The 27,443-nt window shown below is 43.2% G+C and overlaps 2 protein-coding genes across 2 annotated transcripts; one reads left to right on the top strand and one right to left on the bottom strand.

Annotated features, from left to right (window-relative positions):
- Positions 1–203: 203 nt before the first annotated feature.
- Positions 204–9,585, top strand: Slc25a32 (solute carrier family 25 member 32). The gene is made up of 7 exons (XM_051202555.1): positions 204–518; positions 3,102–3,252; positions 4,619–4,704; positions 6,482–6,642; positions 7,623–7,736; positions 8,033–8,178; positions 9,166–9,585. The coding sequence occupies exons 1-7, from the start codon at positions 365–367 to the stop codon at positions 9,293–9,295; spliced, it is 942 nt and encodes a 313-aa protein (XP_051058512.1). The 5' UTR covers positions 204–364; the 3' UTR covers positions 9,296–9,585.
- Positions 9,586–15,895: 6,310 nt separating this feature from the next.
- Cthrc1 (collagen triple helix repeat containing 1) lies at positions 15,896–25,528 on the bottom strand. The gene is made up of 4 exons (XM_051202475.1): positions 25,241–25,528; positions 21,105–21,326; positions 18,738–18,954; positions 15,896–16,415 (listed from the first exon to the last, which is right to left on the bottom strand). Exons 1-4 carry the CDS (start codon positions 25,394–25,396, stop codon positions 16,273–16,275), a joined length of 738 nt encoding a protein of 245 aa, XP_051058432.1. The 5' UTR covers positions 25,397–25,528; the 3' UTR covers positions 15,896–16,272.
- Positions 25,529–27,443: the final 1,915 nt, after the last annotated feature.

Genomic DNA, 27,443 nt, shown 5'->3' with positions numbered 1-27,443 from the left:
ACGTGGCTCCGCCGTGCGCAGCATCCCGCTTGGCTCAGCTGGACCCCGCGGCATTCCGTAACCGCTCGGTCCGGGGATGTAGGCCGGCCGTCCTTTAGCTGGCGCTCGCGTGACGTCAAAGGGCGGCTGCGCGGCAGCTGTGGGCGTGGCCGGGAGGACTCGGCTCGGCTCGGCTCGACTCGACTCTTCTCGTGCTCCGTCTAGCGGCTCCGCTCGTGGGTGTCCTAGGCTCGGGTCCCGGAAGTGGGCTCGCGTCCTTCATTCCTGGCCCCGGGCCCCCGCGACTGTCGCCACGGTGGCGGCCACTACATCTCGCCCCACGTCGGCGGAACTAAGCGCCGTAGTGTCGCCGAGCCCCGAGCCCATGACAGGCCAGGGCCAGTCGGCGGCCGGGTCGGCGGCGTGGAACGCGGTGTTCCGCCACGTCCGGTATGAGAACCTGGTGGCTGGTGTGAGCGGCGGGGTCTTGTCCAACCTGGCGCTGCACCCGCTGGACCTCGTGAAGATCCGCTTCGCCGGTAAGCGCTCCCCCACGCTCCGGGAGGCTCCCCTCGTTAGCACCCAAGGAGACATCGCTCTCCCCAGCCTCCGGACTGCAAGGAGGAGGGCCCCGAAGGTGATGCTGTGTGTCCTGCCTTAGGAAGGGAGCCCGGTTAATGTACCTTCCCCGAGTCCCGTGTCCCTAAGGGATGGGGAAAGTGTGTGAGGTTTGAGAGAAGGGACTGTCACATTCGACCCTCATGCGTACCAGTCGTTCACTCTCTCGGGGGTAGGTATTTTGAAGTCTTAGGGCAGCCACGTGTTTGGCTGTGTAAAATCAACAAACGAAAGTGCAAGCTCTTGAGCCAGAGCGAGCATAGTCCTCGGGAAAGAGTAAGGACTAAGTTTGGGACAAAACTATGCTTGGAGGTTTCTTTAGTTTGGAGTATTTATAATATGCATTGACCAGTGAAGGGAAAGAGGAGCTGCTGCCACACACCCTAAATAACTGTATTCAAGTGCGAATTAAGTATATGCAAGTTTAGCACGTAGCACGTTTTAGGAATCGACACCAAGCGGAATTAAAAAGGTGATATTTGGTAACTATTTAGAGACCATTTTCTGTTATCTATTTCAATTACTACAAGCCTAATTTTTCCTTGAAATTCAAATCTTTAGAAATGGTTTTAGTAAAGCTCTAATTTATACAATTTCCTTGATGCATGTGTGCCTTACTGTTTGAACAACGGTATCCGAGCTACAGAATCATCCACAGTTTGTTGCTGTCAGGAAACCAAAAATCTAGTTAGCCTAAGTTACATTAAGAATTCTACACATCATAAAATCAAGAGCAAAGCATAGTAAATCCAAATAAGAGTACAAATAGACTATAAAGAAAATCGGGGCCGGAGAGATGGCTTAATACGCCCACGGGACCCATGTAGGGTTCCCAGCACCCACTTTGAGCAGGTGGCCCATAGTTGTCTATATATCTCCAGCTTCAGGGAAACCCAACACCTCTGGCCTCTAGCACCTGCACACACATGCACATGCCCACATAGGGACACATATAGGTAATTTAAAATAGTAAAGGTAAATATCTTAAAAACATAGGTGTCTTGTATGTGCCTGTAAAGTTTCCGTGGCTATTAAAGTTCTTAACAGGATTAATATTTTGGCTGCCAGAGAGGAGACAAGAAGGCATTCTGTGTTGGAAAATAGGTGGTACTTGTGGAGTATATCCTAGAAAAGATACCACAAAGACATATAATTCCATGGATTTTTATATGCATCTATAAATAGTCACAATAAAAGTTATGACTATTGACAAATAACTTATATTGAACGTTTACTAGGAACTTACTATCCCCTTTATGAAGATAATGATGGTAGAGGTTGAGTAAATTACCCAAGTCACAGGATTATAAATACCAATATGAGATTTGAATTCATCTATTTCACTTTAAAACTGCCTTGCCCTTAATCACTTTCCACAGTAACCCTGTGAGCCCAGCTTACCGTGGCTTGAACGTGAATAAAGAATCTTGGACTTGGCATTCTACTTCTAGGGTTTAGTGACTTCTTAAACAATAAAGCGATAGTTGATACTGCATTGTTCCATGTTGTTTCCTACAATCTTCCCACAGTCCTGTTAAGCACCACTTATTCCCCAAGTTATCCTATTTCAAATGTATTTTTCAATTCCTATAGGAGCGGAATAAAAATAAATGCCAAATTTATCCCAGCATAGTGGCACTCTAAATTTCGAAATACTACACTGCTTAAAAACAGATGGCAGTGTTTTCTGAGATGTAGACCAGTCCAAGAGAGCTTTATGTGGTAGAATAAAGAGATTTAAAAAAAAAAAGACTTTAAAAAAAAAAAAAAAGATTGTTTAAAAGGAAAGAAAGGAGTGGTGACTGGTCCCCAAGAACATCTCTGTCGATAGTAGTGCCGTTGGGAAAGGATGGAGGAAACGAGTGCAGTTTTAGAAAATAATGTTCAATGGGGTGCTTTAGTACTTTATATTCAGACTGCGTGTGTAATGGTAAAGAGAGATTGTGCAGGAGTTTGCTGCCCTACCTCCGGGTCCCTTCCCTGCTCCCCCTCAGATCTTGCTAGCATTTTTGATAGAACTGAAGCAGCTGCCTGGTTTATTTATTTTTCATTTTTATTTTATGTGTATGTACCATTTGCATGCTTGGTGTCCACAGAGTTCACAAGAGTGTGTCAGATCCCTGGAACTGGAGTTAAGGATAGTTGGGAGCCACCATGTGGGAGCTAAGAATCATACCCAGGTCCTTGAAAGAGCAAATGCGTGCTCCAAACCACTGGACAATCTCTCTGGCCCCGAGTAGTGTTTGAGTTGTAGCCTTGAGTATCTGTAACAAGCATACAGGTGTTTGGGGTTACTTAAGGGCTAGTTCCTGAAATATTAGAGGTTTTAGTGTGCTCTGGCTGGGTACTTTGGTAAGCTGATAGAAGTACTAATTTTAAAATACTAAATATCCTAAAAACAGTTTCTTGCCCCTGAGATTCTCCTTTCCGGATCTGATTGTGTGCTGCATCTGTGTGTGATTCACGGGTCAGCATCTCTTCTCATCTGTGGTTCCTCAATGCAGTGAGCGATGGACTGGAAGTAAGACCAAAATATAAAGGAATTCTACATTGCTTGACTACCATTTGGAAAGTTGAAGGACTGCGAGGACTTTATCAAGGAGTAACCCCAAATGTGTGGGGTGCAGGTTTATCCTGGGGACTCTACTTTTTCTTGTGAGTAGATGGGGGGGGGCTCTTAAATTTAAAGGAATCTTTGCTTTAATGTTTTCTGCTGGTTACCTTTGTTCACATGTGTGACTGATGAGTCATTTAACCCTGTTTTTTTAGTTGAGAGGATTGGAAAGCAAAGTAGCTTGTTAGGTTCCCATCTGCCAACTGTTGTCACAGATACTTAACCTGGGTCAGAGTTGCTAACAGGACAAAGGTAACAGATGAGATGGAGAAACATCCTCACAGAAACCGTTGCTGTGGGCCAAGGATGGTGTTATACCCCTTTATGTTCCAGCACCCAGGAGGCAGAGGCAGGCAGACAGATCTCTGGGTTGGAGGCCAGCCTGGTCTATAGAGCAAATTCTAGGACAGCCATGGCTACACAGAGAAACCCAGTCATGAAAAACCAAAAAAGTAAAAATGTTTCTTTGAAATGTATTCAGGAAAGTTGAAGTGTTTAGCTGGTCCCTGAGCAACAGGATATTGATACATTGAGAACTCTTTGTTTTGGTTAAAGCCATTGGAAAAACCGCAGACTCTAACTTACAGTGACACTGTACAATCTCTTCAGGAATTCTGGGGTGCTGTGAGCGTATCAGTACTCTGATGCACTTTTAATGGCAAAAAATAGACTAGAAAGAAGTAAATAAGTCAGTTATTTATCAGTGGTTTTGTTCAAGGTCATCCCTAACTCATAGTGAGTTTGAGGCTAGCCTGGGTGCCACTCACACATAATAAAACTTTCTAATAACAAAACCAGTAATGAAAACTGGGCCTGGTTTATCTTTCCTGCTCAGAAATAGTGACTGTTCTCTGCCAAATGACCTAAATCCCAGCCTGCCACTCTGTGGCTTCTTTTTCCCTGTGGTGGCATCTTGCTATCACTTCCCTCCGTGTGTATCTCTTTCCATGGTGAAACCCTGCCTCCCGGTCAGTTTCTGAATGCCTTAGCACACTGGAGCTGTCAGTGTGCCAGCATCCTTGTTAGTCTGTTAAAGAATCCAGTGCATGTTTACCTCTTTGTCCATCAGAAAGCTGGTTGCCACTGCTGAGCATGTGTTTGTCTGGTGCCCCTTTGCCTTCTTCTCAATGTTCATGTCATTACAGCATCTTCTCCCAGTTTTCTTGTGCTGCTGTTAATGGCTGAAGGTGTCATTAGAATACACACACACACACACACACACACACACACATCCATCCATCCATCCATCCATCCATCCAGGCGAGCCAGTTCTGGCATATCCATTCTTCAGTGAGGTCTTAATTTGTGGTTTCATCATGTGTTGACTTTCTTTGGAGATGATGCTTTAAAATGGATGTTGCTTTAAGACTCGTGTTCAAATTAAACCCTTGTTTTTAACATTTCTAGTTACAATGCCATCAAGTCATATAAGACAGAGGGAAGAGCTGAACAGTTAGAGCCACTAGAATACCTGGTTTCAGCTGCTGAAGCTGGTAAGACAATGAATATTATCACCTTCCAAACTCAGTTCCTTGGGTGGGGGTGGGGTGCTTGAGTGTATTCACTGAAGGTCTCCCTCTGTGGTCCTGGTTGGGCTTGTGACCTGCCTCAGGTCTTGATTTTTGTCTCTCCTCCAATTCATTAAACATTAGAGGTTTAAATGTGTTCATCTAATCTTGTAAAATTAGAAATCTCTAGGCTAAGATGGTTTGGGTGTGGCTAGAGAGGTGGCTTGATGCTCAAGAGCATTGGCTGATCTTCAGAGGACCAGCAGTAGATTCCCAGCACCCACACGGTGTCTGAGCCATCTGTAGCTCAAGTCCCAGGCCTCCACCACCCTCTTCTGGCCCTTGAGAGCCCTAGACACACATGGCGTACATACATGCATGCAAGCAGGACACTCATAGACATAAAGTAATTTTTTGAAAATTATTCTTTAGAGATGATTAGGATATATAGTTTTAAAATTATGTAGCTCAGTAACTTTGTTCTCTTGCTTCTGTATGCATGCCATCAAGAAAAGCCAGTGTGAACCATGAGTGTCCATAAAGCCTGTTTTGTTTCTTGTGTCTTTGCATGTCTACCGTGTTTTTTTTTTTTTTTTTTTTTTTTTTTTGGTTTTTCAAGACTGGATTTGTCTGTATTGCTTTGGAGCTTGTCCTGAAACTCGATCTGTAGACCAGGTTGGACTCACAGAGATCCGCCTGCCTCTCCCTCATGAGTGCTGGGATTGAAGGTGTGTACCACCAATACCTGGCTTCCAGGTGTTCTTTTAAAGCAAGAATCATCTATTTTCAAATATTTAGCCACATGCAGAGACCTAAGTGATGATAGAATATGTTTACTTACTAAAAACAACAGAATTCCTCAGGGCATTCAACAAATGAGAAATGTAACCAGGTGTGGTTTTTTTTTTTTTTTTTTTTTTTTTTTTTTTTTTAAGTAGACCCACATATAATATGCCCAGATGCCCAGGCTAGCCTTGAAATGATCTTCCTGACGACAAAAGATCACTTCCATAAAGACTATTAAAATGTGCCTTATTAGACTTATGGGAGGGCCTGTGGAAGGGTGTAAGGAAGATCATAGTGGATCATGGGACATACATGTACACATGCAGTTTGAGGAGCCACATTCCTGGTTCTTCCTTAAACCACAGCCCTCTATTTTATGTGCATCTCCTAAGGTCTAGCCTCTATCCTAGGCACTTTGTTTAGGAGTATATAGCTTACCTCTGTCCTTGCGAGAAATTGTTCAACATTTTATCATTTAATCAACCTCTCACTGACCACAGGTGGGACTTTTTCCTTTTGACTCTTGGGGATACCTCAGAGACCACATCTCACTGTCCTAGATACAGCCACTTCGTGTCCCATTCTGTTAGGGTACCTATGCTCAAGTGACTGGAATACCATTGCCCTCGTTTCTTAATCAAACTTAATGTCCTGCTTATGCCCCACTGGTTTTGTTGTTTTGTTTTGTTTTGAAGACAGGGATTTGCTGTGTAGCCTGGTTGTCCCGGAACTCGACATGTAGACCAGGCTTGCCTTCCAGCTCATAGAGAACTGCCTGCCTCTGCCTCTGCCTCCTGAGTTCTGGGATTAAAGTGTGTGCCCCCACACATGGCTCTACCCCTATTCTTGATCAAGTGGGCCTTCTTTATGCTATATGTACACTGTTGAAAAGCATGTTCTTTTCTGATAACTATTCTTAATTTGGATTAAGTGAAACAGTATCTGTATGGTAATTATTCTTTAAATATGATTTTAGGAGCCATGACTCTCTGCATTACAAACCCATTATGGGTGACGAAAACTCGACTTATGTTACAGTATGGTGGTGTTATTAACCCCTCACAGAGACAGTATAAAGGAATGTTTGATGCACTTGTGAAAATATACAAATACGAAGGTGTACGTGGATTGTACAAGGTAACAAACTATCATGAGTAACTAGACATTTCAATTAATACTGGCTTTTGTTTTGCTTTTGAGGCAGTCTTGTCATACAACTCTGTCTGGCCTTCAACTCTCAACCTTCCTATCAAAGACCATAGGGTACTGAGATTAGAGGCATGTGTCACCATACTGGCTGCTCCTTGTCCTGGACATCAGCTCTTTTGTTTTACTTCTGAATGACCTGTCTTTGGTCCTAAAAAGAAAACAAACTTAAGAAAGAAATAACTGATAAGTGAATGGAATGGAAGTCTTGTTTATAATATTGAAATTGTTCTTTATGCTGGGCATCCCCTGTCTTCATGATGTTGACACCTGACATGATGTCTGGTGTCTTTCAGTGAGTCGTGCCAGTAGGTCCTGCTTTCCTTACTGTAGGCCTTAGAAGTTGTCTGACAATATTAAAAGGATCTATTTTTACTGACTGTAAATATAACATGACCTTAACAACCAAAAGGAAAGTTCAGCCTCTTGCCTGTTCATCATTTGTCTAACATGGCTTACGGTTTCCGAGGTGTCAGCCTGTGGTGGTGGCCAGGCAGAGGAGAGCAGCTCCATGCTCAGAAAACGGGAAGGTGTGCTGGTGCTCCACTAGCCTTCCCCTTTTCCATCTGTGCACAGTCCTCTGGAATACCATTAGCTTTTAATTAATTATTTATCCTATGTGCTTTATAACTGCCTGATATCTGTGTGCCAGATCCCCTGGAACTGGAGTTACAGACAGGTGTGAGCTGCCATGTGGGTGCTGGGAATTGAACCCAGGTCCCCCTGGAAGAGCAGATAGTGCTCTTAATCACTGGGCCATCTTTGCAGCCCCTGCAGTACTGTTTTTAATACCATATATAAAAACATTTGTGCGAAGTATAGGTGAATTAACATGAAATAATATGAAAATATTTTAAGTATATCTTCCATTGCAAGATGTTAATTTTGCTTTTCTTCATCGTCCCCTTTAGGGATTTGTCCCTGGGCTGTTTGGAACATCACACGGCGCCCTGCAGTTCATGGCATATGAGCTGCTGAAGTTGAAGTATAACAAACACATCAACAGATTACCAGAAGCCCAGCTGGTAAGAGAATTCTCTTAAAGTAACATCATTTACCTTGATGGGCACTAAATCAGTAGAAGATTTTTAAATATGTTTACTCTAACAATATTGCTATCATAATAAATACTCTGTCACTAATTTAACTAACAGCCATGTATTTTATAAGCTAATGACACAAATGTTAAATAGGACCCCATATTAAATAGACCTTATGTTAAAGAGGGAATAGTGTTTTTATTTTTTTATTTTTTTTTTTTAATGATTTCTTGTCTGTAATTTTTGCTTTTAAAGAAATCCTATTCATGTTCCCATTTTAGAGCACAGCAGAATATATCTCTGTTGCAGCGCTATCCAAAATATTTGCTGTAGCAGCAACATACCCGTATCAAGTTGTGCGAGCCCGTCTTCAGGACCAGCATGTGTCTTACGGTGGCGTGATGGATGTAATCATAAAGACGTGGAGGTGAGAACATGCCTAGACTGTCCACTCCATAGGTTTTTAGGACTGACCAGTTTGCTGTGAAAAAGACACTTTACAGTGTCTCTGAAGCCTGGTTCATTCATTTGTAAAATTAGACTGTTGGGCCTCACAAAGTTGTAATAAAAACAATGAAACAGATGTCAGTGCTTGGAAACATTATCGACACAGGATTTAAGTCTCAAAATATTTGATTGACACTGGATGTAAGAAGTCAGAAAGTTAGTTAAATGTCTTTGAAATGACCTGTATCTGCTACTGGCCCTGTAACTTTTACAAATACTTGTCTCAGAGGTATAGAAGAGATTACACACAAGAAGAATTGCATTACTATAGGTCGACTTCCCTTGCATTTCTCTTTGATTCTAAAAGGCCTGAAGAACTGCATTTAATTAATTCACTTTAAGAAATACTGTTTGATAATCTACATGTTAACTTACGGGCCTTGTTCCCTATTCTAGGCATTAAGGAAATATGTGAGCTATATTTAGACTTTGTATCACTGATATCAGTTAGAGATCATGAACATACTGCTGCTTGCTTGTTTGAGAGTCTCTGGAATATAGCTCTCACTGGCTCCCTGTTGTGGTTCTTAGTGTCTAGTCCAGGCCCTGCTTCAGAGACTTCAGACTTGTAAGGGTCCCTCCTGCCTCAGCCTCCCTGCAGGGTCCTGCTTTTAGACCTGCTAACCCTACTGCACCGTCATCCTTTTAAAGCATGAGTGACTCCCTAAAGAAACAGCGCTGTCTGTTCTCCTCTGAGGGGCCCTTATCCTCTTCCTTCGTCAGTTTATAAGAGTTCTGTGAGTGACACTTAAGTTATGTCCCCTCAGGGCATTGTACCCATGGTTTGCACACACCCATGTATAGGTAGGATGGGGCTTGACTACTATTCTGTGCCCCATGTTCATGAACTGTTGCTATATTCACACTGGCTACTTAGGAAATGAGTGTGTGTCTATCCCTCCTACAGGAAAGAAGGTATCGGTGGATTTTACAAAGGCATCGCTCCCAATTTAATTAGAGTGACTCCAGCCTGCTGTATCACCTTTGTGATTTATGAAAATGTCTCACACTTGTTGTATGGCCTTAGAGAAAAGTAAGCTAAAAGAAGATTCCAGTGCATCTGCTTGAGGTGGCTGCAGACTCCTTTGTGTTTGAAACACAGAACTCAGAGACCACAGAGCAGCACAGCTTATGCCCAGCATTTGTCTGTATTCGAAGTCAGAAGATGGAAAACCTTGTTTTCTGCCCTGTGCTGCTTCTCAGTGTGTGGGGGGGCTTGGCTGCCTCTGTCTGCAGGGGATGCCATCATCATAGTGTTGAGACGGATAGCCAGTGTAAGGATGTATGTACAAGATCTTCCATTTCCTTCTTCATGTAGAAGATAATTTGCAATATATGTAAACAACTGGATGAATGTTTTTTTTTTTTTTTTTTTTTTTTTTTTTTTTTTTATGAACTCTCTGGCCTGGATTGGCTTTAAAGCTGACTCATGTGCAATAGAAAGGAGCTGGCTTCTTCCAAGAGTGACTGTATTCCGGGGGTAAATTAACTTTGGGGGGCTCATGACTGAGGCATTATCCAAATACAGCCCATTTTGAATGGAGATGCTTTTGTTCTGAGAAATATCAAGCAGCTTTTGTCGTTCCATTGCTTAATTATTTAAAGTGTGATTCTGAGCCCCAACCGTCTTTTTAGCCATAAACACGCAGTATGTAGTTGGAGTGTATAAGTCTGAACTTCTGGGATCCGGTAAAGTCTTTAGTGTGTGTGGTTACAAATCTCTCATCAGAAGAGCCAGGTCACATTTCAGAGAGGGGATGTTTTCTGTGAGTTTGTTGAAAAGCTGAGTAGAAGTAAACATTCCTCTTTTCCTTAATTTTAAGATATATCAAATAAATGATTGGTCTACGTTGGTACTCAAATTCATGTTGAAATACAAATTACATTCATGACCATTATTGATTTGATATGTATGTCATTGTAGATCTCCTACCCCCAAAAGGATGCTGTATTAAATATAATTTTTTTCATAAACAGCTGTCAGTGCTGCTATACTAACATCTATTTTTTTGTAAATAAAACAATGGTGATCAACGCTATATATAAAGGGTTCTTTGAAAATAAGCCTTTTTTTTATATTTGGAAATGGCACTGTTCTAAAATAAAATTGAAGATAATTTATATTTACAAATTGTGTTTGCTATAATATTTTTAACTTTTTAAATTTTTTTTTTAGCAACAATGATGCATTTTTAAATTGTGACATACTGTAACGAAAAGCAAGTTTTTCATCAAGTTTTCTAAATTCCTGGCATTTAACTCTTTGAGATTCAGGGACAATGAATCAGATTCCCAAGAATTCTTGGAAATTTCAAATTGCTATTTTACACATAGTTCTAACTGTATCTATACTTTATTTGGATATCTAAAATTCTTATTTAAAGAATAAAATACATTGATTTTAGTAGTTTACAAAGAACTATAACCTACAGGAATATTAAAACAATGCAAAACAATTTAAAATTCATATCTCCTAGCTAAGGAAACTAGAATTTTTCCTCCCCAAGACAGGGTTTCTCTGGGTAGTCCTGGCTGTTGTAGACCTCACTGCAGACCAACCTGGCCTGGAACTGGCAGAGATCTGCCTGCCTCTGCCTCCTGAGTGCTGGGATTAAAGCAGCAACATGCGCATGGCCTCACAGTGCCCTCAGACAGCCTCCTGAGACAGGAGCATCAGGGGAGAGGAAAGGGGAAAAGAGGAAGAGAAATAAGAATGGGAGGTGGGCAGGGCCCTTTTAAAAGGGAACATAGTGAATGTGCACAGGTGGTGCTCCTTGTGGCTGCAGCTGAGGGTGTATCCTATCAGAACTCCAAGGACAGGCCAGCGCAGGTGCCTGAGTACTAACATTCCTCCCTTTTTATTTATTATAAAAAGGTGAGGCAGGATGAGGACACTGTGTTCTCAAAACTACTTCCTGCTGATCTGAAGAATGTAGCTCATCATCGGGGGACGTGGGAAGGCTGAGGTGCTAACCATATCCTCAAGTAGCTGGCTGTTTCACTCCACTATCCAGGCTATGTGGAACCATCAGGTGCCACTTGGACCTGGCAAAATGCAGTTCTTGGTGAATCCAAGACTCCCTAGGGCTTAAAGCACCTGATCCTTTCCCATCACCACAGCACCTCCTGGACATGTTTGGTAGTCTTGTGCCTCCTGCTGTATGGCCAGCAGCTGGTAGACCTGCTGATTAGGAATGGTCAGTGGGTGAGTCCCATGAGTGGGGTAGAGAATTAAGACCCAAGGGTTTGCAATTCCTAGCCTCCCAGAAATTAAGGTCAATTTCAAGATAGGCACAGGCCACCCAGTGAGTCGTCACTGAAAGGGTGGGGGCCAAAGGCTCTGAGCCCGAGAGAGACAGTCACCTAGTACCAGGACTTCTAGAAAAGCCAGAAAGCAAGGGAAGGGCTGTTCGAGAAAGGAAGCCTCACATCCAGGGGAATGGGCAGAAGTGGGTAAACCCACTAGAGACCCAATGGTTGGTATTGATTGGAAGGCAAAGCCATTAGCAAATGGAAAAACAGATTTGTTGCAGGTGGACGAGAGCAGATCTATTGAAGGTGAAGCAGGTGGGAAGGGTCCCAGCATGAAGTGATTACAAAGTGCTAGGAAGCAGGACAAGATCCAGTGGCTTTTATCAAACAAGGATGTATCGAAAAAGGCACAAGCCGCCTAGGTGATTTGTTAAACAAGTGGCAGGGGCCAAAGGGCCAGAGGGTCCAAGACTGGCACAGGTCACCCAGTGGGTCATCATGCAAGGGGTAGGAGCCAAGGTCTCAGAGCCCAAGAGAACCATGGTTGCCTGATACCAGGACTTAACGAGTCCAAAAGGAGAGAAACCACGATCCAGAGACTAGAGGAATCCCCACTCATGGGAATAGCCTAAGGTGGGGAAGGTGGAAAGGCTCACCAATCATGACGATTTTAGACGGAAGGACCCAGCAAGCCGGAGAAGCAAGGCTGTCAAATGTGAACCGGGGTTCTAGGGTCCTGGTGTGCCTCAAACTGCCTGCAGGCAGGGGGAGTCACCAGACAGCCTTCAGGGCCAGGGAACCAATGCTGTAATTGAAGCTGCCTGGGCCACCCGCTCATGCATCCTATTTGTACCTCTGGACTTCTGTGGGGGTCCCTGCAGGTGTCACACCAAGATGCAAACCCCACAAAGAGTTAAGAATGAAAACCGGGTGCATACTGACTTTGTCAACCTGAATCAGACTTGGGGGTTGGGCGGTCTAAAGACAGGTGGTTTGTTCCCTGTGTATGAGCCATGAAAAAGTTGCCTGGTGTAGTGCAATCCCCAGTGCACAAGGAAGCATAATTACATTGAAACTCAACTTAGGGTACATGTCATTTCCTCCAAGAAGACGGGCTCCAGGGATGGGCTACCTGTGCTAGCTTAAAGGCCTAGAGGGCTAGCTTGGTCTCAGTCATAAGAGGTCCTTTTGGGCTGTCAGCCTCCTCTGGTCCTGGTTGGGTGAGTGTTGGGGAGCCTCTGGCTATCAGGGTCATTTGGATTACTAACCACCTCCAGGCTTGCGGGTAGGAGCTCCGTATGGCCTGGACCAACAGAGAAAGCAGTTCACCAGGCTGTTGTTAATCATTTCCAATTCTCAGCTTTCTAGATGGAAGAACAGGTTTTTCATCTCTCGGCTTGGAAAGACAATCCTGTATACTTAACATTCCTGGTTTCCTGGGATTCTGTGGGTGCAAAGACCTTTGGCCTGTGCCCCCAACAACTTCCCATGCTGTGTCTCTCAACCCTTCTGTGGTTGCTTTCCTACAGACAGCTAGCCTAGGAGATGTGTCCACACTGAGATCATGGTGGGGAACTCAGGCCACGTGGGTCACCTGATGTTTCTACCAGGGCCCACTGACTATAGTGAGCCAGGTGTTCTTATAGATAATAGCCATCTTCACTAAAAGGATAAAAAATCCAAAAAGCCTGTCTTTGACTTGCCCACTGGTGTTTGCTAAAGTTGACGTAGGCACTCACAGCTATGGGATATGCTGGACAAAAAGTACCAAATAGAGTGTTGTTTCTGCTGCTGCCTGGATTTGCATCAGAGCCTTTGGGCCTTGTTTCCCTGTAACCATAGGGGGTTTAACCATGGCAGCCATAGGGGGTGACTGTAAATATGGCTTAAAGTATCACATTTAAGCTGGGTGGTAGTGGCACACCCCTTTAATTCCAGCACTTGAGAGGCAGAGGCAGGCCGGTCTCTGTGAGTTCAAGGTCAGCCTAATCTACAGAGTGAGTTCCAGGACAGCCATGACAATTTATACAGAGAAACCCTGTCTAGAAAAACAAACAACAAAAGGATCCCATCCAAATGTTACATATTGTCTCTAAAACCCAAGGATGGCTACAAGTGGTGTGTTGTTAAACTGTTTTCTTAATGATGGCAAGAATGTCTTTCCAACACCCTGTCTTTCTTCTTGGAGAATACATCACATCAACTCTATACCCCAAGACACAGCACAAAGGAGATTTATTTGCCCTAGGGGGACAACAAAGGGGGGAATAAGAGACATAGAGAATGAGGGAGAAGGGGAAGGGAACAAGGGAGAGGGGAAGGGGTATTTGTGCAGAAGGAATAAAGGACTGCCTCTGGATAGAGAGGAGACAGATGTGGCCCATAGGAAAACTGAACTTTATGAAGATAAAATGGGAAACTCTGTGTTCAGATGAGGTGTTTAATTTTAATTGGGCATGTTAATTATGTTAATTAGATGGACCACTTTTGATAGCCGGACTTTGGTGGTCAGCCTCAGAAAGAGGAAGTGGCCAATAAGGGAATAGACCTTGGTGGCAGCTTTAGGAATGCAATCTAATAGGTTTTTAGCAAGGAAGAGGGAATGGGAGAGAGGGGCAAGGCCTGCCAGAGCCATGCTTGCCACATTCAGGCTGGCTAGAGTCCCTTCAACACATACCAACATACTTCACAACAATAAACAATCAGAAATGTCAGTAGTCCTGGGCTCCTGTATCTTTGTGGGAGTTGGTTGTCTCCTTCCCTCTAAGTCACATGAATCTGTGCACAGTATGTTCTTCACTCCTGTTGGGTTTTGGCATTTTGTTTATTTCTAGGAGCTTTATACAAATGAGGAAGATGAACGCATGGGCTGTGATAGGAGTTCCAAATAAATTACCCCACAGTGGAAGGGCAAGAGATAAGGAAGTCCAGTTTCTAGTGCTGGTCAGTTTGTTTCAGATCAATGTGATTTCAATGAATGTGAAGCTAGGCGAGGAGAGGTGCCTGCTGCTGTACCACCACTGGTTATTTACCTTGTCCACATTCGTATAGTAGTAGTTCGTGCTGTTGAACATCCTTCCCTTCACTGAATTCTCTCCTTGGCTTGATGATGTTCTCTGCTTTGGATTCCTGTACTTCTATTCACTAAATTTCCTCAATCTGGAATTCTCTCTCTTGCATTTATCTATTTTCTTTCTTTGTAATGTGATCTCATCTCACAGTTTTAATGTTTACATTTTGTTTTTCTTTTTCCTTCCCAGATGTCTTGCTATACAGTCTAGGCTGACCTTGAACTAGTGTACTGGCTGGTTTTATGTCAACTTGGCACAGGCTGGAGTCATCAGGGAGGAAGGAGCCTCAACTGAGAAAACGTCTCTGTATGATCTGGCTATAGGAAAGTCTGTAGGGAATTCTCTTAATTAGTGATTGATGGGGGAGGGCTCAGTCCATTGTGGGTGGGGACTGTTATGCCAAGTTCTTGAAACCCCAAAAAGGCCACCAAGGATTCCTTCCACTTTGAGCTCTGCCACCCCCTTCAACACTCTCATTTTTGTGTGTGTTTTATTCTTCCTACCAAATGGTAAGCAGATCGAGGCCAGAGCCATGGGTTTTTACCCATTCCTAAAATACTATTATATTCCTGACATACGAGCACCCTTATGCCTTCATATCCCTCAAGATACTGGACCATGTTTAGCACAAAATATATACTAAAATTTCATAAATTGTTAAATGACTACTTGAAGTTTAGATTTCTGTGTAAATTCCCATATATTGAAAGACCCGCCGAGGGTGTGAACCCTCATGCCCTGACTCAGGAAAGGCGGTCCCCCCAAATCACTCACGAGAAGCGGTCTTGATGCAAAAGCATGAGGTCTTTTATATTCCAGTGCACTGGGGTCCACAGCCATACTCCACGAGGGTTGGGGACTGGGAACCCTGAGTACAGGGTTCACAAACCAATCATCTCATAGCATCCAGTGTGGACCAATCAATTTGAACTATCCAAGGCCGCGCTTAGCCCAGGAAGTCTGCTTTCGCTAGGGCTTCTGGGTAGTGTGGCACAGCTCATTTCCTGTTCTCATTCACTCACAGGTGCTGTCTGTAAACAGTCAAGAATGACCTTTTGCCTACTCACTGCTAGAGGGCAGAGTCTAGGGAAAATTAGTCTAAATTTTTCCATCCTTACAATATCAAGTACTAGAAATTCAACATCATTGTCAAACTCTTCAGTTTGAAAATACTAAAGTTGTCAGGTGTGGTCAACACTTGGGAGGTATAGGCAGGCAGATCTGTGAGATTAAGCCAGCCTGATCTACATACAGTGCGGACTTTCATGACAGCCAGGGCTACACAAAACAAACAAACAGAAAAAGAATACTAAAGCTGTTTTAAACATTTTATTTAACAGATACAAAATAGTTTTAAACATTTACAGCTTGTACAATGATGTAATTTTTATATTTTTAAAAATGTTGACAGTAGGAAATAAGAAATTCTAAAGATCATAATGCCATTCTGATATATGGGTTCAGAGAACAGAATCATGAAAAGAAGTAACCAATGGAGGAAACCTTAGTGAAAGCAAAATGGATAATGCAGGATTTTAAAGTGTGAGATCACACTTAGGTCTGTAAACATATTTAACTGCATTTTCATTCAGTTGGGTACATAAAGTGATTTCTTGAATGTCATTCAAATGAACCATTCAAAGGTTTGGTTTTAAAAACACGAGAGGTAGGGAATGAAAGCCACGGAGGATTTATTTTGGTAGCTCTTCAATAATGATGCGAGACACCGAGTTCCAACCTGTTGAAGCGTCTCCTTTAGGGTAATCAGAACAAGTGCCAACCCAGATGGCCACATCTACCAGCCCAGCACCGATTCCTTCGCAGAGTCCTTCCACTGCAAAACACAGACGATCACAACACTCTTTAGAACAAAAGGCATTTTGCACTTCCTGTAGAAAATCAGATTATAATCCTGTCTAATGTAAAGCTAATTAAAAATTCTCGTACCTGCTAAGGATTTCATAATAAAGGTCTCTTTCTCTTAGTTAGTACATTAATATTTTTGAAGGCAGGTCCGTAATTACTATGCTGTTACCTCAGTGGGCAGTGTTCTCAAACCAGAGTGTGTTTAGTTACAGAGATGGTTTAAAACCAAAGAACAATTTACCAAACCATACAACTGTCAAGACTTGATCCAGAGTCTGGATCAAGATGTACAAGTCTTTTGAAAGAAATCCCTTTTCACCACTGCTCTGTAGATCTGATGATATTCAAATCAAGATAGGACATTTATATGATTAAAAGAAATCTTAGCTGACTCTTATACCAATCATTCAATGTATGAATCTATTTAATAGATTCTTTTTTTTTTTTTTACAAAAAATTGCATCTACATATGTATATATTTATCTACCATCTATCTACTATCTATCTAATCTGTCTATCATCTATCTAATCTATCTATCTAGTGTGTGTATAGAGGTGTGGGTACACCTCTGCCACAGTGCACATGTGGAGATCAGAGGACAACTTAGTAACTTATGAGAGGAGTTGGTCCTCTCCTTCCACCATGTGGATCTCAGGGATCAAAGTCAGGTCATCCGCCTCTGGGGGTAAGTACCTTCTACTGCGAAACCATCTCATTGACTTTTAACAGAATAACTATGATTAGAAAGGAACCCTGCTTTTTGTTCTGATGCTGTATCCTTCACAAGTCCTTTGGGCTCTCACCCACTAACATATATTTTGCATTCTACCTAACCAAAGTTCTTCACTGACATCTAAAAGAAAGATTTCACTGTTGGTCATTAAAACAGGCAGAGAGACGTGTTTCCTTTGATGTCTGTGTGAGTGAGAAAGGAAATTGATGTTGGCAGATTTTTTGTTGTTGTTGGTTTTTTTTTGTTTGTTTGTTTTGTTTTTTGTTTTTTTGAGACAGGGTCTCTCTGTGGCTTTGGAGGCTGTCCTGGAACTAGCTCTTGTAGACCATACTAGTTTTGAACTCAAAGATATCCACCTGCCTCTGCCTCCCTAGTGCTGGGACTAAAGGCGTGCGCCACCACCGCCTGAAGATGTTGGCAGATTCTTAGAGAAAATGAACGGTGGTATACAAGCAGTGCAGGGGGTTTAGCTTCCCTGCTGGTTCAGATTAATGTGCTCACGTGCCCTGTCAGGTTTCCACCTTCGTTTAGTGCAGTCCAACTGAGCCCAAGAATACAGAACTGAAGCAATCTGCCATCACTGGCAATGTCATCTGTAAGTCAACTGTCATCAGAATATGGGGACCTGACACTAGTTCAGACCTCCTTAGAGAGGTAAGCAGTGAACCCGCATGATGGGCATGTCTTCTGTACATATGTTTCTCTTATTGGTTAATGAATAAAGTACTGTGTCTGGTGGCCAGGCAGGAAGGATAGGCGGGGCTAAGAGAGGAGGAGGATTCTGGGAAAGGCAGGCAGACAGAGCAGCCAGTGTCATGATGCTGGGGCATTATTAGGTAAGCCACAGCTTCCTGGCAATACATAGATTCATAGAAATGAGTTAATAATTAACAAAGCTAGCCAATAAGAAGGCCAAGTCACCAGTCAACAGTATTAAAATTAATATAAGTCTCTGGGTGTTCATCTGGGGTGACATGGCTGTGGGACCAGGCTGGTGGGAAGAACCAGCTGCATTTCCATTTAAGCTGTATGGTAGTCTCAGAACCATGCTAGCTGAAAATGTACGTCAGCAATATTTAAATTTCCCCAAGGTCTTGACCCCTTATGGCCTAGAAATGTGTCCATCCTTGTAGAAGGCCCCGCAGATAAATGCAGGTCCCGTATCAGCCTCACAGTGAGTCAAGTGGTGAAGTGATGATGTTAACAAACCAAATCCCCATGAACTCCATCTTCTGGGAGGAGAGGCTCCATGGCAGGTATTTCTCAAGCTTCCTAGGTGAGCCCATTGTGTACCCAAGGCTGAGAACCGAAGCAACTGCTATATGGGGTCACTGCCTGTTTTGCCATTTCTAACTAGTCATTGACTTTCAGCTTTGGGACACATCTGTTCCCTTTGAAAAAGATCTGTGCACGATTGTGAATTGCAGGCCAGGCTGGAGAGTCACATACCTTATAACCTTCTAGAGGTCTACTTATAACAGGCTAATTACCCAACATGATGGTGGAGAGCAAGAATCCACCCAGGCAGACCTGAGCAGTACCACTGTTAAACATACCAGAAGAAGTGCGATGGATATTGATGGTTGAATTTAATTCAGGGCTCCCTTGATCCAGATAGATGATGGCTTCGATGGGAAGAGGTCCTGAACATTCAGCTCCATTAAACGTAAAGTACCAGCGCTGACAGCACGCGTTTCTGCATTTTAGCCGAAGTGAACCGCTGAACAGGACTCGCAGGGCACTGTTGGATCGCATCTTCGTAAACGTACACTCCTGCCATGGGGGAAAACAGCGGAACATTTTTCATTCCAGTTAAAAAGATGTTTCGACCATCAAGTCACGGAGGCTAACCCAGAGTAACGGTCACAGTCTGAAACTTGGGGGAGACTGACCAACAACTCCAAAAGAGGTCCCCATATCTGGCATTGGACTAAGGAAACACCATTTAAACTCTTTTATACATGCATATGTATGCATCTTAGGAAGCTTCTCCAGTAGTCGATTCCATATGGCTATTTTCAAAGGTCTTCAGTGTTGGTCACCCTCTCTCACGCGCCTTCCCTTCTCCTGCCCTCCTATCCCCCTCCTCATTTAACCCTTCCTATCACATTATTCCCTTTTCCTCCTTCATAATGCCTGCGTTCTATCCCATTTCCACCGAGTCACGTGACTCCTTACTAATTTTATAACTTCTATGAATATGCCCTAATTTAAATATGCTAATCTAACGATTCAAAGCTAACATCCAGGCCGGGTGGTGTTGGCACACACCCTAAATCTCAACACTTGGGAGGCAGAGGCAGATGGATCTCTGAGTTCAAGGCCAGCCTGGTTTACAAGAGCTAGTTCCAGGATAGCCTCCAAAGCCACAGAGAGCCCTGTCTTGAAAAACCAACAACAGAAAAAGACAAAAAAAAAAAAAAAAAAAAAAAAAGCATCCGTACATGAGAGGGAGCATGCAGTATTTATCATGCTGCATCTGGGGGGCCTCATGAGAATGAGCATTTTCGACATCACCCATTTACCTGTGGGTCTCATAATTTCATTTTCCTTTACAGATGAATAACATCCCCTATTTCTGATGATATTCATGGCTAATTGAGCTGGCACTGACCTGGAAACTTTATCCCTACTGGCTAGCTCTCATAATGCTGGAAGGCTCGATGCATGCTGCCACGGAGAAAAGTAATCAAGGGTCTTACCCAGCTGTGAACCCCATGAACTAGGGTAACAAAGGCCCCACTGGGGCAATAGAGGCACAAATGTTAGGGCGCATCCAACTACTTCCTGCTTGGTTAAAGGCAGCGCTACAGGATGAGACTTATGCCGACCCCAAATCTGTAGCCGGCTAGCTCTAGAGGAGAAACTAATGCTACTGTTCTGCTAAAAAGACAGAGTAATAATCTGCCCCCTAAGGTTTTATTTTTATACCCATAAATTAGTACCTCTCTTCAACCTTACCATGTCACAGAATCGCCGTAGTGATTATTTTAAATCACTAGACATCAATTTCAATCCCCTTAACCTAAGCACCTTTAAGCTGAGTTTGGGAATAAGGACAAAGGGACTTCCCATAACATGGATCCCAGTCATGTGGTAATTTCTTCAACTATTGTGAGAGTCAGAGCTACGTTTTAAGTTTTAATTACTATGCCTTAGAGATCCATGAAACAAAAATGCCTCTGATCTGCACTCTGTTGCCCAAGGACAGACAGTTCCTGAAATGCTGGTGGCTATGGTTTATGGGGGATAACGAGTCACATGTTTTCACTCCCCTGAACAAGTTAGCTTGATCCATCCTCATGGGATGTGCTTGATCACATGTGGTGGGGGGGAGGTTCGCAGGCTGGAGGTACATCAGGATGTTTGCTTGCTCCCTATTGCACATGGTGGGGAATGCAATGAATTATGGGTTTTCTTTCTTAAGTGACTGCAAACTATGATTTGGGGTCATTTCCCAGGAACGAGGGTATGGACCAGCCAGAGCCCATCTACCTGGTCAGTTTTTAGTTAAAGCTTGCTTCAAATGTGGCTTTAAACTGTGGTAGTGGTCTTATTCTGGATCGGTGGGATTACCTCTATCTTCCACTTTTACATCTGAAGCTACAGCAGGATGTGTTAGACTAATTTAAATTTAAATTTACTTAATGATAAGATTAGAATGCTGGTTAAAGTCTAATGGAAAAATGCTATACTTTCTTTTTGCATTTGTTTAAATAAATAATCTGTCTTAGATTACTTTTATGAAATTAAATGAAATGTTATCAAATTTTTCATTATTTTTAAGTAAAGAAAACCATACATTTTTATTCTGCATCTCTTTTTCTAAAGTCCTTTAGGTTTAACAAAAAATAAAGTTGACACTGACTTATAAAACTCTTATATTTTTACTTCAACCGTAATATAATTTGGACTTAACTTACCGCAATTTTCCCAAGATCTATGCCATAATTCAGTGAATTCCATGAGCACTGCTTATAGTTTGGGGTCCAGGACTCCTCAAAACTTTCTCTTAGGCACTCTCCCTTTTCTCCTTTGAATCCATCCCGTCCTGGAATGCCTGGAGTGCCAGGGATGCCATTGGCCCCAGGGCTCCCATCGCGACCAGGAACTCCTGCTGGTCCTTGTAAGCACATTCCATTATACTATAGTACAAAGGAGAAGGCAGGAAAGCATCATTACTTAAGATACAAAACCAATAGAGGGTATAGGGGTGTAGTTCAGCCATAGAGCTCTTGCCTAGCTTGCACAAGGCTCTAGGTTTGATACCCAGTACAAAATTAGTAAAGAAGTAAATACATTTCTGAACATGTAAATAAACATGTAAGGGTCAAATGATCACAGCTACATTTATTTTGAATCTGTCAAGAGTCCCTTTAAACCATCTTGTCCATGAGTTACTAACTCACTTCAAAGTTATTTAGAAAACATTGTCTCTTCTTCATACTTGTTTATTGCACAAACTTATACAAATCAAAGAGAAAATGTATTTTTATGTCTTTTTCTTTCTACTTCTGATTATATATAATTTTAACTAGCTGTATTCCAAGGTACACACATTTGATTTTTTATTTAAATTTTGTTATTATTATTTTATGAGTACAGTAGCATGCCTGGCTTGTGAAGGCTAGAAGAGGGATCAGATCTCTTGGAACTGGAGTTGCAGGCAGTTATAAACTATCATGTGAGTGCTGGGAATTGAACCTGGGTCCTCTGGACAAATAGCCAGTGCTTTTTAACCGCTGAGCCATCTCTCCAGCCTCCAGTAGTCTGTGTTTGTTCCTTATCATCCCATATTTTTTCACGTACTTATATTACATAAATGCACTTTTACATTATCATAGACTTTTTTTTTTTCTTCCCAAAACAGGGTTTCTCTGTGTAACCCTGGCTATCCTGGAACTTAATCTGTAGACCAGGCTGACCCTGAACTCACAACAAGCCACTTCCCTCTGCTCCTGAGTGTTGGGATTAAAGATATATACCACCACTGCCTCATCATCATACAAACAATTTTTAAAGCATAATTCTTTATTGATTCTTTGGGAATTTTAAAACATACGCCCCAATTCTACTCACTTCCCAGTCCCTCCATATTCATCCCTCCCCCTGCAGAATGCCCCCTAAAATTAATTAAAAACAAAACAAACAAACAATCATACAAAACTTTTAATGCTCAGTTTTTGGGTGCTTATTTCTAGTTTTTATTATAAATATTAATATAAGGAAAATACTTCTCCATATAGACTTCTTCTTTATAGTGACTCTTTAATTTCTAGGGAAAGAACTGTGAGATAAAATCTTATTTATCCTATATTGCATTAACTTGTAATAATTATCTTTAAGTTGGGTACACATATCATCTGCTTCTATTTTTACATAAAGGGAGATACACGAGGGTAGCCCTTTTCAGTCCATTCTGCCTCCCTAAAGAGGAGTCTGTGGCCCAGTTTCATGTGGCTACCTGTTCTCAACTGGTAGGTTGTAATTTATCAGACCATCTGTAAGAGCTAGGAGTCTCTGTGTTGTTTGTTTTGTGTATGTTGTAGAATTTAAATGCATAGATTCTAGAACCATTTTCTTTTAATACTAGCCTCAGCTTTTCTTCAATATGTGAGACCAGGCCATTTACCCAGCATTTCAGTGCCTGTTTCATCATGTATAAACTGGGGATAGTAATAAACATTCTTGCCTTGAGGTTAGTGGTTGGTAGCACACGCCTGTAATCCCTGTGCTTGGGAAACAGACACAAGAGGATCCAGAGTTCAGGCTCCTCCCAACACAGCAAATTTGAGGCCAGCCTGGGATGCATGAGACCATTCACACACACACACACACACACACACACACACACACGAGAGAGAGAGAGAGAGAGAGAGAGAGAGAGAGAGAGAGAGAGAGAGCACGTTGTTCATGTTACAGTCACGGGTATTGACAGTAACATGTTGAGCTTCCTTTGTCCAATTCTTGTGCCTACCTTTGAATTAGTTCACATGGAAACAAGGGTGCCTGCCACTAATTACACTTTCCAAAATAAAATGCATTCCAACTAAGATTTTTACTTTAACATTTCCCTTATTGATGTACAATTATCTAGTACATTTGACCCTTTTAAATTCCTCTCAGATAAGATGTTACATAAAGTTTGTTTCCCCCCCAATTTAAAATCCTAGTCCTAATAGACATTTAGAATTGTCAGTCAACAAAATGAGTAAACATGAATGGATGCTCTAATTCCCTCTCCCTGCTCCCCGTATTTTTATTGGCCACCAGGGGGCAGAAGTCGGTGGTAGCTGAAAGGAAGGCTTTGAAAGCGCCTATACAAAGACGTTACTTTATGCTATCTGTTGAAACCTTCCTGATGACTGTGTCACTTTTTTCTGCCACCAAGACTAAATCCAATCTACAGGATGCACCTGAGCCAGACTGCACAGTATGCTTTCCCAAGTTCAGTTAGAGCTGTGGGAAACCACAAGTACTGTAAAATCCATCGAGGGGAAAATGTTAGCTTTATGGGGGAAGGAGCCGTTTTCTATATCTTAACTACACATTCATAAAGTGCAAACTGCACAGGAGTCACATTCAAGTGGCACAATTTTTTTAAACAACTTACTTACTTAAAATAGAACTGTACCCCCCCCAACACAGTGTGCTTTGGTGGAGCAAAATTATATATCATAGCAGAAAAACAACGACGACAAAACAAACAAACAAACAAATAAACACCAACCACGGCTGTGTGAACAGCATGGGTTTTTTTTTCTCCCCTTTCTTTCTTTTTTCTTCTTCTTCTTTTTTTTTTTTTTTTTTTTTTTTTGTATACATTTTTCCTCCCACTCCCCTTCTCCCTTCTCCCCCTCCCCCCCTTGGCTTCCCAGGAGATCTTGGGTTCCCAGCGCTTTTGAAGCCAGCTTGGAATTGGCTCTCAGGGGAGCTTGTTTTATCACAGTAACCTAGAGTGTCAGTTTAAGGAATTCAAATCTTAAAAAAAAAAAAAAAAAAAAAAAAAAAACTCACCAAATCTTGTGCATTGCGATGCCTGACAAGCATAGAGATTGGTTTAAGAACTGGGCAAGGACTATGTGGCAAGGTCTACAAGATCTGTCATTGGCAGGCTCTTGCATGGGACCTAAAGCCTCTCTCTGCCCTCTACTGAGTTTGTTGACTTTAAAAATTTAGAGGGAAGGGCTTTATGCAAACGGACTTTCCTACAAATCAGCCCCTCAGAAAGAGCCTGGGATATTTGCTTTCCCGGAAGCCTTTTCTTTCCCTTTAGCTCAATTGCGTTGTTCCTGGCTGGTAGCCACAGACTGAAGACCCTACCGCTGCGCATCGTCTTTAAACAGAACAGACGGAATGGGTCCGTGGGAGGGCTCCTACTGGCGCCCTTCAATTCCCCCTTCCAGGTCCAAACCCCCTGAACTTTTCCTGGTATGAGCTGTACTGCTCTGAGGAGTAAATTGCAGTTCATCCTCCCCAGGAAGATGACCCAAACTGACTCATAATCTTCAAGTTACAAAAAAAGCTGGACACATGCTTTGTGGGTGTTGTTAGCTTCTCCTCCAGGCAGACGTGGCCACCAGTGCAACAAGGGACACGTTGCACAGCTTTGGCGCAGGCCCAGGAGATCAGCTGGCCTAGGGTCGTCCTCAGGCATGCTTTAGAAATCAGGCAAGCAGCTAGCTCAGTGTACTCCAGTTGCAGTCACACGTTCCCCACGTCTCTCAAGAGTGGTCTCCCCTGAAGCCAGAAATTCCTGGGTGAGAGACTACAAGGACTTGGGACATCTCACTTGAACCACGTCGCATCTCTGTGATGACCCCTCACTATGGTCTCTCGTGGAACTTCAAGACCCTATTTCAGGCATGTCCCAGACCCTTCCCCACACATACTGAGACAAGGGAGGACACCCGTTAAGATGCGTAACATGTTGTCCCGTCCCAGCGTACTCCTAGTTGGCTCAGCACCACCAACAGCTATTGTGATGCCCTCCCTGTGTGCGCGTGGCTGGGTCCTCTCCAGCAGTGAGATCAGGACCGACTGACTTTCTCAGACTCACCAGGTCTACCACCTCCCTCTGTCGGATGAGCGCTTTTTGCTTCACCTTGGGATTCTCTGAGGCGTTGGACTTCGCGGGCAATTGCAGCAGCAGCAGCAGCACAAAAAAGAGGCCGAGCAGGAGCTGCGGGGAGGCAGCGTGACCTTGGGGGTGCATGGTGTGTGGTGGTTGCAAAGCCCGGAGCAGGAGGTAGAGGGGTCACTGGAGCCCAGCGCTGGTAGGCTTCTGGCCCAGCTCTGCAGACCGCAGCATCAATGCTCCTTTGACTGAGCGCCGCCCTCCCTTCTTCCCTCCCGCCCCCTGGACACCCGGAGCTTGCATACTGTAATAGGCCAGGGTCCCAGGCTCGAGCCCGCCCCTCCTCCGCAGCTCCGCCTGCCCCGACCCTGGCCGAGTGACTGTGGTCTGGAACCACAGATGAAGGGTATCAGACAGCATGTGTCTTAAATCTGGTCCAGGAATCACCTTAGGGTTCCTTCATTCCTAGCAAAGCTTTGGCAGAGGGGAGGGAGGGAGAGGGGGAGAGGGAAAGTACATTTGAGGGGCGTTAGCCAGGAAAGCCTTATAGTAACAGCCTTTAAAAGTCCTCTGACCCAAATGATTGCTAATATTTGAATAAATGCTGTCTTTTCCCTTCTAAGAGCCAAGGCGCAAAGCTTGGCAATCCTGTGCGGGACGATGCTGTCTGCCTTCTTCTCCGTTTATAGAAGAAGAACTAAGGCTCATGGACAATGACCACCTCTCAGCGGTGGAAGTTCCCTTTCCCGTGCCCATTCCACATCACATTAACTCAAAACTCCAGCCAGGGGAGCAGCCCTCAATTGCATGGACACTGCCTGTCCGGGAAGAAGGTAGGCGACCTGCAGACCTGCATTCATTTCTTCCATTCCTCCAGGTCCAGAGCCCAAGTTTCACCCCCCCAGCTCTGGAGCAGAACACCGACACCTCATCTCTGATGGATCCCACAGATCTTCCCCTCCTAAACTCCCTTCCCCAACTCACTGCCTCTCCTGCCCCCCCACTCCAGCAGACCCCCCCTGGGAACCCACAGGACAGTAAAACAGGTAGACTGATTGCAGTTCTTTACCTCTCCCTCTGCTCCTCCAAGTCCAAACCCCAGGCTTACCCCCAGCTCTGCCTTTGACTTTTCCCTAAGGCCACACCTCACTCTCTGCTTCCATCGATGAGACTGACTAAGCAGATTCTGGTGGAACATCCTGAAGATTTTCCTACAGGCAACATACAGCTGCCACATTCTTCCAAAAAAGGAGAGGGGGGGAGGGAGGGAGGGAGGGAGGGAGGGAGAGAGAGAGAGAGAGAGAGAGAGAGAGAGAGAGAGAGAGAGAGAGAGAGAGAGAACAGCAACAACAAAAACAAGGAACAAAAAACACCCACCCAACAAAGACCAGACCAGGTATCAGCACCTAGAATTACGGTCTTCCTAAACCCAGATGCCTAGATGCCAGTGTAAAAACACAATAACAGCCAAGACAATTGTGTCTCCACTAGAGCCCAGTAACCCTCCCACAGTGGGCCTTGAATATGCCAACACAGCTGAAGCACAAGAAAAAGACTTTGAAACAGCCTTTATGAATATGATAGAGTTCCTTAAAGAGGAACAGGATAAATCCCTTAAAGAAATCTATGAAAACACAAACAGTTGAAGAAAAAAATAAATAAATTAAACCATCCAAGACCTGAAAGTAGAAACAGAATCAATAAAGGAAACCTAAACTGAGGGAAATCTGGAAATGAAAACTACAGGAACTTGAACAACAGCCACAGAAGCAAGCTTCACCAACAGAATACAAGAGATGGGAAAGAGAATCTCAGACACTGAAGACATGATAGAAAGAAGATGTTAAATCTAAAGACCCTGGCAAACATCTAGGAAATCTGGGACACTATGAAAAGACCAAATCTAAGAATAATAGGATTAGAGGGAGGAGAAGAAATACAGATCAAAGGCACAGAAAATATTTTCAACAAAATGATAGAAGAAAAAATTTCCTAACCTAAAAAAGGAGCCTATCAAAGTATAAAAAAGCATACAGAACACAAAATAGACTGGATCAGGGGGAAAAAAAGTCCCCTTGACACATAATAATCAAAACATTAAATGTACAGAACAGAGAAAGAATATTGGAAACTGCAAGGAAAAAAGACCAAGTAGCATATAAAGGCAGACCTACTAGAATTACAC

The sequence above is a fragment of the Phodopus roborovskii genome, unplaced genomic scaffold (genome assembly GCF_943737965.1).
Source record: "Phodopus roborovskii unplaced genomic scaffold, PHOROB, whole genome shotgun sequence".
Classification (NCBI taxonomy): Eukaryota; Metazoa; Chordata; class Mammalia; order Rodentia; family Cricetidae; genus Phodopus; species Phodopus roborovskii.
This window is presented reverse-complemented; position numbering and strand designations above follow the sequence as displayed.

Coding starts and splice junctions, on each gene's coding strand:
- Slc25a32 (XM_051202555.1), top strand. CDS start 365: ATGACAGGCCAGGGCCAGTCGGCGGCCGGGTCGGCGGCGTGGAACGCG. Junction 7,737..8,032: donor GATTACCAGAAGCCCAGCTG/GTAAGAGAATTC, acceptor TTCCCATTTTAG/AGCACAGCAGAATATATCTC. Junction 8,179..9,165: donor GTAATCATAAAGACGTGGAG/GTGAGAACATGC, acceptor TCCCTCCTACAG/GAAAGAAGGTATCGGTGGAT.
- Cthrc1 (XM_051202475.1), bottom strand. CDS start 25,396: ATGCACCCCCAAGGTCACGCTGCCTCCCCGCAGCTCCTGCTCGGCCTC. Junction 21,327..25,240: donor AGAGGGAGGTGGTAGACCTG/GTGAGTCTGAGA, acceptor TTTGTACTATAG/TATAATGGAATGTGCTTACA. Junction 16,416..18,737: donor TATCCATCGCACTTCTTCTG/GTATGTTTAACA, acceptor TGTGTTTTGCAG/TGGAAGGACTCTGCGAAGGA.